Genomic DNA, 14,327 nt, shown 5'->3' on the forward strand with positions numbered 1-14,327 from the left:
GCTGGTAAGCGGTGGGGGCCAGCGCCTAAAACCATGGCATGACATTTCTTCTCAGAGCCATCCAAATCTCCGGAGGCAACACACAGGCAATCCAGGCTAATCTACACTGAGCCACAGATCCATGCTAATCTGCATAACAGCACAGTGCACTTCCAAATGGCTCACTAAGAACCTACACACAATAATCTCATCCACAGTGCAGCAGGGTGTACCTATTCACTCTGGCAAAGGATGTGATGATATAAATATATATATTCTTATAATCCAGCTCTGAGATAACAATCACAGAATTCTACCGAGACTCTTTTGGGGATCATAAAAGAAATGGGATGGACTTGTACCTTAGCCACTTCAGTCGAGAACGTGAATATTTCATGGTCTGTTGTTGTGAGTGCACAGTACCTCTAACCATCCTTAAATGTGAGCACTCTTCTTAACATTTTGCCTCATCATACCTTAAAGTCACTGTGACAAGTCAGTACTAAAAAAGAATCTTTTGCTCTTACCTCTTTCGGGACAAAACCTACAAAAAAAAGTTCCAGTTTTAGAAGAAGGCCTTTGGTGTAAAACTTCATTTGGTCCATAATGGAATACTTAAACCTTCAATCATGTCTATATTAAAAAGAGCAGTTCCTTAAAGCAATACCCCAAATCTTTTTATAGTATCACCATTCCCTTCGCTGTAGGCTTGAAAGGTGTCTGCTAAGTTCACATTTTCCTCCCTTCAGAGAGAGTCCAGCCACTGTGGTCCTTGTGAAAAGATTAAATTGAAAATCAAAGCTGACTTTAGTTTGTTTTCATGGCGGGTGAGAAAAAAAGCATCAAAACATACAGATCAGCCATGGCAAGTCTCTGGATATTTAGGCATATTTTGCTAAGATTGTGAGTTTTTGAAATCTACTGAGCATATGGACGCGCAGCATAAGGGTTATTTATTCTGCTGCAGATGTTTGGAAAGTTTTGCTACTTTGTCCACGGTGAAAGCTCATTTTCTTCGCAGTACATTTAAACTGATTCAAATCAGGCTGTTCCTGCTCTGCGTGAAGGAGTAAATTACAAACTGCAGGGTTTGATGAGTCTTTGATACTTCAAGGGTATTTCTTGAATAAGGTGTTGCTTTAATGCTGAGCACAGGCTACCTAATTTCTGGTCGCTATGTCAGATCGGGCCATTATAGAGTAATAAAATCTTCCTCTTTTCTGACTGAAGGACAAGACAGAGCATAGGTGGCTCCCTGATCAATCATTCTGTCATTCACAGTGTGTTTGACGTCATCAGGAAGGAGGCACTAGCTCGCGATTTCACAGCCCCCCTAAGCTACAAAAGCAACATCACTCCTCTTTTGCTCTGTAATGTTTACAGTTGCTGGCAGATCTCTCTTTGTGAAATTCGAGAACCTTTGAGGACTCAAAGACATACTAACATGCTAACATCCCTAACCCTAACACAGGGTTCCCAGATTCAACTTTGGTTTTCAATCAACTGTAGTGCAACAATAAACAATTTCATTTCCAAAGTCAGCTCCTAACCAACGCCTTCCAGATTTGGCTGTAATCATGCTGGTATTGTGTAGACTGAACTTGGCATAAAGCAGGAAGCAGTAGGCTTAACTGGCAATTTTTGTAAAACACAAAATTTAAAAAAAAAAAAGGGGAGAATCTTGAAAAATCAATAAATTGCAGAGAAAGAAAGTTCCTGACTGCTGACTGAGATCTCTGTGCTTATATCGGTCAAGCTTGCAGAATTGAGGGAACCAAGACCTTAAAAGCCTCCGTTTAGTATTAGAGCAGTTCACACTGATCAGAAAAGCAGAAAAGCTCTACATAAATATCAGCCTATTTACTGTTGCAAAAAAAAGAGGGAAAAAAGACTGCATACACAACATGACAACCACTTTGTTACCAAGTGACACCTTATATCTTCTGCATGATCAGGCTCATTTCATGTAGTCTGTTCCCAGAATAAGGCAGATTTCACTGAGGTTTTATAGAAATAATTATAAGTTTAAAACAAAAGAAAAATAGCATTAAAACACCAATGAACTGCCAAACTTGATTCATAAGCATAGATTGTATTTAAACGCCGCTGTGGTGTTATCCACTGGTTAGAGGAGTCACATTCGTGTTAAGGGTTTCCAGTATTGCTCCTGTGTTGCTTTGACAAATAAGGGGTGGATCTGAGTACACAACACACAGCACTGACTGCTCTGGATACTCTGGTTAATCCTTCTCTTATAATTTTAGTAAGTGGAACTTGTGGTTGAGCACATAAGGTTATCCAAAAAGTGTTTATTGAGGTCACTGATGAAGGGAACTGAGGGCCTTTTTTCTCTCTCTTTTTTCCAGAGCATGTAGGTTTAAGTCATTTCCACGTTGACTTCACTTTGCAAACACGCACGTTACATCCATCTTTTATTGAATCACTGTTTGTAAGAAGCACCAGGTGTGTGTGTTACCTGTATCAATCGGCCTGTTGCCCCTCCTCAGGAAGATGAACTCCTGGCAGCGTTCGTTCTGGCTGTAACCCCTCGTGTTGAAGCACAGCTCCTCCACCAACACCAGCGCCTTCTTACACAGGTCTTCATCCCAGTCCCCTGACATCCTCCAATCCGCATCGCACTCTCACCAGCAGTCAGCCAATGACAGCGCAGCCCTCGCCGCCCTCACCTATCGGACGGCGCTTGGGTAAGCACAGTTTTGGGCTGTCCACCTTTTACAAGGTGCGAGCTGAGAGCGATTAGGCAGAGGAAGTTGAGGGGACAGCTGTGATAAAGCAAGAACACGAGGGGCTCTGCAGGCTGGATCGCAGAGGCCAGACTGATGTGCCCATGAATGAGTGAGCAGCACCCGCCCCTCTCACTTTCCCTGAAAGAGATAAAATGAGAGAAAGTGGAGACCTGAGATGTGAGGACATAAAAGGAGACAAATCAAGTTTCTGGCAGACTGGTCACCTTAGCCATTAAGTGTGAACATGAATGCCAGAACCATCAGCAACTCCCTGATAGATGGTTGGCTCTATAATATTGCTTTAGCATACACTATGAAGACTGATTAGAGAAAACTGAAGAAAGGGTGAGAAAATTTGATCTTGTTGAGGGCAAAACTAAAATTTCTGATGTGTGATTAAGTATTTAGTTGCTGGTCGTGCTGATGAGGACTGTTGATGATTTTTTTTCATCTGGTAGACAAAACTTGCACACAAAAACGTAACATTTACATGTGTGGACTTTCTTGAACGCTCCTACAGGCAGGACACATTGCTCAAATTTCATCCTCCCACCTCCTCTAAGCACATGGCAGCAGAAGGCTCTTGGGCAAATAAAGGCACCACAAGGTTAAATGACATGTTAAATGACATGTTAATGTATATGCAACTATATTAATGAATTAAACTCTTAAGTCAACCCTAAGTTTAACCTTGTGTTTCTATTACACCGGTTTCAAAAAAGTTGGGATGGCATGTAAAATGTAAATAAAAGCATTATGATGCAATTATTGTCAACGTCAAACCAAAAGGATGCTGCTGGAGGAACATTTAGCAACTAATTAGGTTAATTAGCAACAGATGAGAAACATGACTGGGCATAAAAAGAGCATCTAAGAGAGCTAGAGTGTCTCAAAAGTAAAGATGGACAGAAGCTCACCAGTTTGTAAAAAACCTGGATCTACAATTGTAGAACAACCTCAGAATGATATTTCTCAATGTAAGATTGTGAAGACTTTGACAATGCCATCACCTACAGTATACAATATCATCAAAAGATTCAGTGTGCAAAGGGATGCCCGTGACTTTCGGAGCCTCAAGTGGCACTGCATTCAAAACAGGTATGATCCTGTCGTGGAAATCCCTGTCTGCTAACACAAGTTACTGAGTGATTCACAACTGGAGGTTAAAGCTCCATCATGTACTGAAGATCACCCCCGTCTTCACTGGAAGCTTATTTGAGATGGACTGAGGAAACTGGAAAACTCTTCTGTGGTCAGACAAATCAAAATTTTCAATTCTTAGTGGAAAACACAGACATTGCGTCTTCCAGACAGAAGGGCAGAGGGACCATGTGGCTTGTTTTCGGTGCTCAATTCAAAAACCTGCATCTCTGATGTATGATGGTGCATTAATGCCTATGGAACTGGCAGCCTGCACATCTGAAAAGACACAGTGTTATCAATGTTAACAAGGGAGTTCTTCATCCCCACTGTCGTCAAGTGTGTGCTCTTTCACGTTTTAACATAAAACACCTTGAGATGACTATAGCAAAATTAAAACTAATCAATTTACAGTAAGTTTAAGCCTCAACGCACCTTGACGTGACTGTTGTTGTGATCTGGTGCAATATAAATAAAATAAAAACTGATTAAGATTAGACAGTGGATGGATGGCTGTGCATTTACACACCACTTGGTGAAATGAAGAAATTAAATTATGAGCAACAATATACAGCTAAAACTGTGTATTTTAATAGAGAACTAAATAGAGCGAGTTTTATTTCCTATCCCTTAAACAGGAGCCTTTGAATAATGCCGGATCCTTCACTCAATATGGTGCGCCCTTAATTTCACAGGGCCTTGCTGTCAATTATCTCCTGGGGAAACCGTGATTAGTTTGTTGTCGAAAACTGACCAGTGGGTCAGTCATTTTGGAAACGTATGTCATGTTTCAAACTAAAACACTTTTTACTGTAATTACAGAGTAATTTAGATAATTGTGAGCTCTCTTCCAGTGAGTCTCTAAAAGATAAATATACTGAAACCACAAACACTTTAAGAGAGTGCGCCTGGTTTCTGGCTTTTTTTTCTTTTCTTTCATAGATTAAAAATTGTGTACCAAAAGTCAAACTGAAAGAAAAATCTAAATTAAAGATATTACTTATGTGTTTTACCTTTATTGAACTCAGCTCTTCAGGTTGTGGGCCATGTTGCAAGCCCGTGTGGAGACACTACGTGTGAAATTTTCTTTGCAAACAGATTTGGCTGAGGAGCGTGGAGTTATGCCTGCAGTGCATGCATAACCTTTATCTTGTTATTTTCCTAATGTTTCCAAGATCAGAAATGGGAGCCTGTTGTGCTGAGCTCTTAGTCATCTAGCTCCAGCAGGAATTGGTGGAATGCATCGGGATCCTTGGCCTTGCCAGCACATCAGCGTGGACTGGATGTCACTGTCAGTCGTGGAGATCTTTTTCAACAGAACCTGGAAGAACATTAGGAATCAATCAATCAGTAAGGTGAATGAAGACAACAGGGGACTCAAAAATCCCACAAACATCAGATTGAGATATAATTAGATGCATTAAGTCTGACTCTCTTAAGTGTTTGCTCATGAGCCTTTCATTCAAAGGAAACAGGCCTTCTTTAGCATGCTGCCTTTAATTCCGATCTCATTCTGTCAAAATAAAAACAGGTCAGTGCCCAAACTCCAGTTTCTCACAGTGTCTGAGTCTCCAGGGACTCTGACCAAAGAACGTGTGCAAACTTGTGTCTGATATTACAGATTTGCTCCAAAAACCACCAGTATTGAACATGTCCTGGCCAAAAACCTTATCTTGTACAAGTGGTGTGGTCGGAAAATAAATCACTGGCAAAACAATGTTCGTGGTGAGAGGTCAGCTCACTTTTCCACTGAGCTGTTTTGTCCTTGCAAAGCAGCGGCCCTATTTCTCAAGCAAGGTACCTCGTCAGACAGGGGAAGGACTATTGATCATTTGATGTATGTTGTTCTGTGAAATGTCAGCGTCAGTCTTTGTGCACTGAGTGGCACCTCCCTAGCAAAGTGCTCCTTATGTGTCCATCTGTCTCCCAGCCTTCCATCAATCACTGCATTAGGCAAAGACATATTTCACTCCGAACAAGATCAGAAACAAGAAATGCTTCCAAACCCTTTCAAGTTTTCTGTCCCTCTGCTTGAAGACAGAAACACACTTCCCCTGTCTTGTTTGCTCTCAGTCACATAATGAAAGTCGGTCAGTCTATACACTAAAAAAAATTAATCTTAGGAAAAGAAGAGGAACAGGGTTAAATTAGTATCATGAACTATAACATTGTAACTGTATCTTGACTAAACCCCAATATCTTATTTTGTTAATTTTTTTCTCTTAAAGAAAACCGGTCATGGTTTTCTTCACTATTACTTGAGGCGCTCAGTTTCTGACACTTCTCTTCTTCTTCTTTTTTTAGGCGTCACCACAATGAATCATCTGCTTCCATCTCACCCTAATCCTGCCATTCTCCTTTGTCACATCAACCCTCTGCATTTCCTTCTTCATCACATCCACAAGCCTCTTCCTCTTTTTCGCCTGCCTGGCATCTCTCTATTCAGCATCCTTTGTCCACTATCTCTTCTGTGCACATGTCCAAACCATCTCAGCCTTCCCTCTCTAACTTTGTCTCCAAAGCGCTCGACATAATCTTTCCCTCTGACATAGTCATTTCTAATCCTGTCCTTTCTGGTCACTTCCAGTGAAATCTTAGCATGTTCAACTCTGCAACCTACATCTCTGCCTCCTGTCTTTTTGTCTCACTAACATCTTGTAAACCTTCCCTTTCACTCTTGCTGCTATACTTCTGTCACAAATCACCCCCCTGATACTCGTCTTCACCCACTGCACCCTGCCAGCGCTCTCTTCTTTGCCTCTTCTGTGTATAAACTAAATGAGAGTGGATATTTTCAATATGGCCATCGTAGGCACATGGCCTTTGCTATGGGGAGAGAAGCCCCCAAATCACCCACTTTTCAAATCTTCTGTTTGCGAGAGACAGCCACTCAGGAGTAAGATGGCTTATAAGAAAGTTGCCTTTATGGGGGAGGAGCTTGAGGAGTGAGTCATGCAAAGCTACTCTAGTACAGCCAAAATACAGTTGTGGAGTTAGAAATGAGCAAATAGGTGCCCTGTCGAAGTGATCAATTTATTTAAGCCCAGCTAATCTGTTCAAGTGCAGGCTTTTCAGGCCGCAAACACAATGCTGTTCAAGTTTCTCTGTTCAGTACAATCACAAAGCTGGAGGAGATGGAGATATTTTACCCCATCTGGAATCTTTCTTTCAACAGCAAAAAAGCATCATAGCTTTTTGAGAAGCTGTGTCGGGCAGTTTGTAGCAGGAAAAATGATGCACGTTAGTTACACTTTTATGCATTATAAAAGGAAATCATAGCACTCAAAGAATCCCAAGCAGAAATCTAAAGTAGAAATCAGTAAAGGAAAAGATGCTGCTGCCCCCTCAGAACCAGTCAACAGCTAAACTGGGGGAAAAAATGAACCAGCTGTGTCGTTGTTGTGACATATTTGCACTGTAGAGGTTCATGACTATCTCAGATTTGTGTTATCGGATTATCTAATCATTATATCAGTATGTGGTTAATTAGTAAATGTGTAGGAAAGTGTAATTTCAGGGGTTTTTTTTGCTACCTACATCCAAAATGTGAATTAGCATTAGAATTTATTTAGCGTACCCAAAGAATGAACACTGATGCTGTTGACTTTAGTACTCTGGATTGAGCCCTTAATAAATTAGACCTTTGAGCCTTTGCATGTAATTTGTATATTCCAGTTAAAGTTAGTTAGGCCCTCATCCTGACTAACCCTGCCTTTACTACCCATTCCCCTCTTAGTCCTGTCACTTTGATGTCTGCGATGAGGTCCCGACACCAGGTCTTTTGTGGCGGTGCGCTTTTTCATTTTCATTTTGTGTTCAGGTCCATTATTGATGTTAGTTGCTGGCTTTTTAAGGATCTCTTCTTGCTTGGGACGTTGCTCTGTCTGCCTTGTTTTGCCATCAGACGGAGAGGATTTGTCGCAGGGACTGGCTCAGAAAGTTTGGACTTTGACCGTGGCAGTTTTTATAGTTCTCCATGTCTCTGCTGCGAGTTGAACAAACATAGCTTAGTGTGTATTGGATGATCTCCCTGGAGCTCAAGGCTTTTCTCATCTGGGTAAACCCAGTATTACAGCAAAACGTGTAATAGCTACGCCGGTCCAGTGTGTCTATTTCACGCTTTGATTCTAAAAAGCGTGAAAAAGATTTGCATGCAGAAGTTGCAGTAACAGCAAAGGGAGATATTTCGCTATGTCCTCGTGCTGGTAATAAAACTTTTGTATACATGTCCACTTCATGTTTTGGAGAGGCAAAGCATGAAATACACACAGCGGACTTGTGTGTCTATTACAAGTTTTGGTGTGATATCGGGTTGTCTGGTTAAATGTTCCCCAGGCCTTGCTGATATCTCAATAACCATCAACATTAATATCGAGCCTCTCTCGAGGCATTGCCAGAATGGCTGCCGAGTGGCAAGATGTGCTTCTAGAAGGACTTTATACTAAGCTCAGTAGACATCTGGATACATTATACCAACACCTGCTTTTTTTCTATAGTCTGCAGTTTCCTGTTAATATTGTAGCCTTTCTGGGGGGCATTTGGGAATTTGCAGTGGCAAAGATTGTGGATGGATGTGGATATTTACAGTTCACTTGCCCAGGTTGAGTTATATTTACTTTCATGTTAGATTAGAGAGGCTGTGACACCTTGAGTGCAGTGGGTTGCTGGATTGATCTCAATCCCAGTGTCAGCATGGACTCGTGTGATCAAAGGGATGGTGCTCTTATCATTAAAAGAGCTGGGAAGTAATGCCATGCCATGATCTCTGTCAACAGTGACTCACTGCTCTTCAAAAGTCAAAAAGTAATGAGAAGTTATCCCATTTGAATTTCACTAATTATCTTCATTAATTTGAAAAGATAATTAGATGCATGTTACTGCCAAAAACCGTGTTACTACCAGCATCGAATTTCACTTGTTTTAATTAAAAATAGACAATTGAAACTTTTAAAGTTAAGTAGATATCGCTTTTAAAAAATGACCAGATGAATATGAAAATTTGATTTTACTTGCAAATATGTTTTTTTCCATGCAAGAAAGCTGATTGTGCACGCACTGTTTTGTTAGATTTATGCTGATAATGCAAGCAAGATTGTTTTATCAGTGCAGGAAACTCAGTTAATGCAGATTCCATTTATCTTTCCATCTCACCGCAACCTATTACAGAAATTAATCCAAAATTGGCAAATCAAAAAGCAACACAAGCCCTCCTCCAACAACCCCACCCTTACTCTCGCCCATTAAGATAGCAAATCTGTCTGAGTGACTTAAAACCTGGGATATCTCAATCTGAGAAATGGCTGTCTGGCACAAAACTGTACGCCTCAAATGCCAGTGAAAGCATCAAGAGGGAGAGGCAAAAAAGAAATGGAGGAGACAGACAGAAAGAACGATTGTATAGCAAGAGACAGTGGAATAGGGAGACGGCGAGAGAGGGATAAGAGAGATGCTGACATTAAATTGGAGGCGAGACAGATAAAGAGGGAGGGGAAAAAATTGGAGCAGAGAAGGGCAGGGAAAAAAAACAGGAAGCTGGCGGCGAGGGTGACACAGCAACAATGGTAATCAAGGTTTTGGGCGATGCAATTTACTACAAGCAAAATATTTACAGAAGATGGTTATTCGCCGATGAATATGCCTTTAGAAACATGGTGATGGAGCATTCAACTGAGATAGCAGCATGCCCAGAAATGCGCCCTACTACTTTACTGTACAGAGCAACACTAAGCCTCCCACAGACGCTCCATTGACTGCTGTTCTGCCTGGGATCAATACACACAGGGAACGAATACGCCACAACACAGACCAGTCGACCAGTAAGGTCACTGTCCGACTGGGCAGAGGAGACAGGACGCAGCGCAAGGTCACAGCGTAATCACTCCACGGAGAAAAAAAAGCAATCAGTCTTGCCAAATCACGTTAACGGGAAGGAGATGGGAGCTGGATGAGATGAAGCAAGCCAATCAGATCATGAGCTAAATCTGTCCAGGAAAAAAGGGCCAGTCGCACCAGACACCGGTTAGTAGCTTTAATGGATGTAAACCCAAATTCAGGGCTGTATCAGTACGAAAGAGACTGCAAGTTCAAAGCTACACAGGTGTCCTTCACCAAGATGCCAAACCCCTGGCTGCCCCCTCCCGTTAATCACTTAGGATAAATTACTCATTTTTAAAGGCTCATTGCAGCCTTTACATTCTCATTGCGACTTACAGGTGATAAAGCAGATGAGGCATTTATATTTGCATCCCCTTTTAATGAAGGGATTTCTTACATTTGCACAGTAAGGACAGATTTGGGGGCTCCTCTCAGGTGCATAAAATATCCAAACTATAAAGAGAAACCACATCCAAAGTCTGAGTAAAAGCACCAAAAAAACAAACCAACCCAGCACTACTCCCATTTCATATGGCTGGGGCATAGTGTAATAAATATTTATCTAATATTGAATGCACTCTCTCTATATTTTTCTCTTTTTCTTTTTTTTTTTGGGGGGGGGGGGGGGGGGGGGGGGATTGGATTTCTTATTTTTTAGCGCAGCACCTCCCTCACACAAGAATTACAGTGGTTTTTCCTCCCTCGCTCAGAAATTCCACCGACAGCTGCTACAAACAAAACAGAAATCCTTCAGTGTGGCGAATGTGAATTTGATAAAAACCCAGGGGGCAGGTTTTTCAGTAACAAGGATCATGTTGGAGAGCGGGAGTGAAAGCTGAAATCTGTATGTGGAATCTGCCTCTGAAGGAAGAATCACACACCTCAGCCGGGTTCGGGAATTACAGTGATAAGACATGTGAGTCGCTGCTGTCTGCTGAATAAGAAGCAGAAGACATTCAGATGCTTACCACAAACCTGTGATCTTTTGCAACCCAATATGGTCATTTAGCATAATAATATATTTGTCTGTGTGCTGAATGAAATACATCACATGTGGGTCTTCTACAATTTTCGTTTTTCCAGTTCAAAGGCACCTGGATCGATATCATCAGCAGTGGAAACAGCAGTTGTAGTATTACCTTGAGTTTTTGGTTGTTTTTTTTTCTGGAATTTAATTTCTCAGTTCACCCCACAGTCTGAGGCGGTGTAAGATCATAAAACCCTCTTTTCCTCCTATTCAGCTCCTTTCTCTCTTAAGGTTGGTCTAAACAGAATTACTGTTTATTGCTAAAATGTCAAACTATTTTCATGGAGGTAAAACTGAACACCTTCATAATTGCAAAACTGAGACCAGTCAGAGCCTTTTTATGTCAGAACATAATGCTTCTGTAGACAAAGGAGACTAATCCATTGGTTATACCTAATAGGATGTTTCAGGCGGATCTCATTGAACGTGCTTTCAAGTCTTTCTATCTGCTGCCACGCGCCTTCTTTTGTTTTCATCTGTACCTGGAAGTCATCTCTAATTGAACCTCTCGTTTTTGCCTGAAAGGTTTTGTTTATGTTTTTGTTTTGAAAGTCTGCTAATTCGGTTAAGTGTTTAAGTGAATTTCACACTTCTGATGTTTTGGCAGTTTTCACATTAACTTTTTTTTCTCTCATTTCAAGTCAGCCGTACTCCGTAGACTGGCATCTTGGCCCCGTGACCCTATCCTCTCTATTCTGGACTTTGATGCTATCAGCTGCGCTCTACCCTGCTGGGCTGTATCATGTTTTATACCACCTCAAATCGATGTACTCTTGTATCCTCAGATCATTCCCTATTCGTCAGGAGTATGCCTGATGCACTGAGGTCATGACCTCTCTCCAGTGCCGGCATATCCTCCTTTCTGTTTTGCATCACTTCCTTTTGAGGCCACAGCGATGTCTGCCTGAGACAATGCTATCATCGCTCCTCTTTGCTCACTCGGCTGTGACGGATTGATGCACAAGGGTAAACAGATAGGGCTACTACAACACATCTTTTTGGTTACTCCAGTGGAGCGGTTTCACGGGGACAGACTTGGCGCTGTATGAGGCCGAGATTGAGCATGGGGATATTAATGTCTATTGACTAGAGGTAATAGCTTTGCTCAGCCTCAGCCTCGAGGTTGTTCCAATTTAGCCAGTCCTATAATAGCTCCTGGACACCCTCTCAGCAAATAAATAACATGAGGTGGGTGAGTGTTAATATCAGCTAAAGACCATATATCTCAATAAACATTCAACCAAACACCCCTTCGCTTTCAAAAAGGCAGTGTCTCCTTTCATCCCCACTTATTTCTATCCTCCATTCACACATATCAGGGTTTCTGTTGAGGTTTTCACAGCTTTCTGCCACTCTGGGCCTGTTGGAGCTGCAAGTGTTTAAATTATCTATAACATGGGACAGGAAATAGAGAGCAAGTGGCCAGCCAGGAACCGTGGGATACTGGTACTGTTCTTCCTGTCTCTTGCACAGCCCGTGGAGCTGCAGAGCGGGACCTATTTACAGACAGGGAGTGTAATCACACACACACACACACACACACACACACAGACAACGGGCCGCCTTCACTTCATTTTTCACCTAGCACCATGTAAGAGTGGTGAGTCAGTGTGTCTCAGCGGCTGTTTTTTTCTCTCCTTTTTTTGACCATTTGCATAAATATGGTTCTCTGTGGTGGGAAGGAAACTGTGTCTTTGATGGTGGTGAGGGGGAGTGGGGTAGGCTGGTTGGGGTGTGGGTGTGGGTGGAAGGGGGATTACGCACGTCTTACGAACGTCAACCTGTCTTGTGTGTTTTCTGCGTGCTCGCGCGCGCACCCCTCTGTCTGTTCGCCTCATACCTCATGTCGTTCTCGTGGAAAAAAAAAAGTTTAATCACTGTCGTCTGTGAGGATAGCTGCCATTAATACACTTGTGACACTGGTATCTGTCATATGGGCTAGACCAGCCTCCGTTACCTTATAGACTGCCTCCACACAGCATGCATCCCACTATAGGCTCGAATATGCAATGGCAGAATGCAATACAGAAGAGCCAGAGTGATGCACAAATAATCTACATTAAATATTCATGGAAAACAGACACATGCTGCGAGATTTAGGGCACATTCAGCAGAGCACGGTGCGGGATGCAGGATCAAAGGAGATATGACGCGAATAAAGCATACATCGCGGATATCACAGACCCGCATGCATGCTGCCTGAAAGGGGGCAACAAAAGGGAAGGTCTCCCTACCTTGGTGTTGCAGAAAGCAGTGTCCTCCTATCTGACCAATTTCCGAATTACGAGATTCTCCGCTGTTCTAGTCAGATGCGACGCCTGTAAAGGGGCATTCCGCCCTCTTTCGCTCTGTCCACCCCTCCTCTCTCTCGCTCTCTCTCTCTCACTCTCTTTTCCTCTCCAAGACGGCACCGAGCAGTAAGCCGCGCAACCGGGATGGCAGACTAAGAGAGAGAAATGAACAATATGATATATCTCCCCTCCCCTCTTTTCCCTCCCGTTTCCTGTGTTCTTCTCTTATATTTTCCCCCTCCTTGTGTTTTTTCCTCCTCTCTATTTCACTATCCCCTCCCTCTCACTCTCTCTCTCTTTCTCTCTGCTGCTTGCTCGCTCCCTCTCCTTTTTTTCCTCACTGTGCTCTGAATACTAATACTCTGTCTCTTCTCTCTCTCTGCCTGTACAGCCCAGCCAGTGCTAAAGACATACTGATGTATGTGGGGCGTGTAGAGGAAAAGAGAGAGAGAAGTGGCCTGTGGGTACCGGAGTGTGTGTGTGTATTGGTGGGAAGCAGGGATGGAGGGGGTCTATAAATGGTGTGGAGGGTACTGGCCTCTCTGAGCCTGCAGGGTACATGGAAGCACCCAGGATCTTGTTTGGACTTATTAGAGCTATGATTAGATAATGATACTCCCGCAGATGCCCCTGGAGAGGTGATGTAGTGCTGGTGGTGAGTGGGTTGGGGGCCACATAAAATGTTGCCGTTTTTTTATGGCAACATCAGTGGGATGAGAGGAAGAAACGGTGGGAGTAGAGGTGGGGATAGGGTAGTGTGAAGAGGAGGTGTTGCTAGGATGTCAGGTGGTGGAGAGCAGAGATGGGATAGAGGGTCAATGTTGTTCGGCTCTGAGCCAAAAAAAGGGACCTGGCTGGTGTGTGTGTGTTATGTGTGTGCAGCATGAGAAGAGCAGTTGAAGTATACAGAGGACATGATCTAGTTAGAATGAGACATAGGCTTATTGGAGTCATGATTAGATTATGATATTCCTGCAGGCCTCGTATATGCACATAAAAATATTTCTCTGTTTTATGATAACATCACGAGCAGGATAATGAGGACTCACCACGGTCAGCCGGGAACAGGTTTAGGCATTGTACGAGAGGGGTTGCTTTTAAAGTGGTGTCTCCCAGGGTGCCTTCAGGGGCCCTTGACATATTCCCAGAGTGGTCGACCCAACAAAATGAGAAAAGCTGTAATTCAGTTATAATTGAATTTGCACATCAAGCAGCGAGAGGACGTAATAGGGAAGTAGTTTTGATATCCAGATGTCACATTCTGTATCG

General features: G+C 42.7%; 1 protein-coding gene across 2 annotated transcripts in view; it reads right to left on the bottom strand.

Moving 5' to 3' along the window:
• The window catches only part of syt3 (synaptotagmin III), a 42,452-nt gene extending 28,327 nt beyond the window's left edge, over positions 1-14,125 (bottom strand). Inside the window, exons 1-4 of one of the 2 annotated variants that reach the window (XM_082529994.1) lie at positions 14,108-14,125; positions 13,002-13,210; positions 4,880-5,187; positions 2,456-2,864 (exon numbers count right to left, since the gene is read on the bottom strand). In XM_082529994.1, the coding sequence (XP_082386120.1) occupies positions 2,456-2,600 (145 nt within the window). In that variant the 5' untranslated portion in view covers positions 2,601-2,864; positions 4,880-5,187; positions 13,002-13,210; positions 14,108-14,125. Of the gene's footprint in view, positions 1-2,455; positions 2,865-4,879; positions 5,188-13,001; positions 13,447-14,107 lie in introns of those variants that run through there. The other variant, XM_082529993.1, reaches the window with a different exon arrangement.
• Positions 14,126-14,327: the final 202 nt, after the last annotated feature.

This window comes from Aulonocara stuartgranti (genome assembly GCF_965226115.1).
Source record: "Aulonocara stuartgranti genome assembly, chromosome: 4".
Taxonomy (NCBI): domain Eukaryota; kingdom Metazoa; phylum Chordata; class Actinopteri; order Cichliformes; family Cichlidae; genus Aulonocara; species Aulonocara stuartgranti.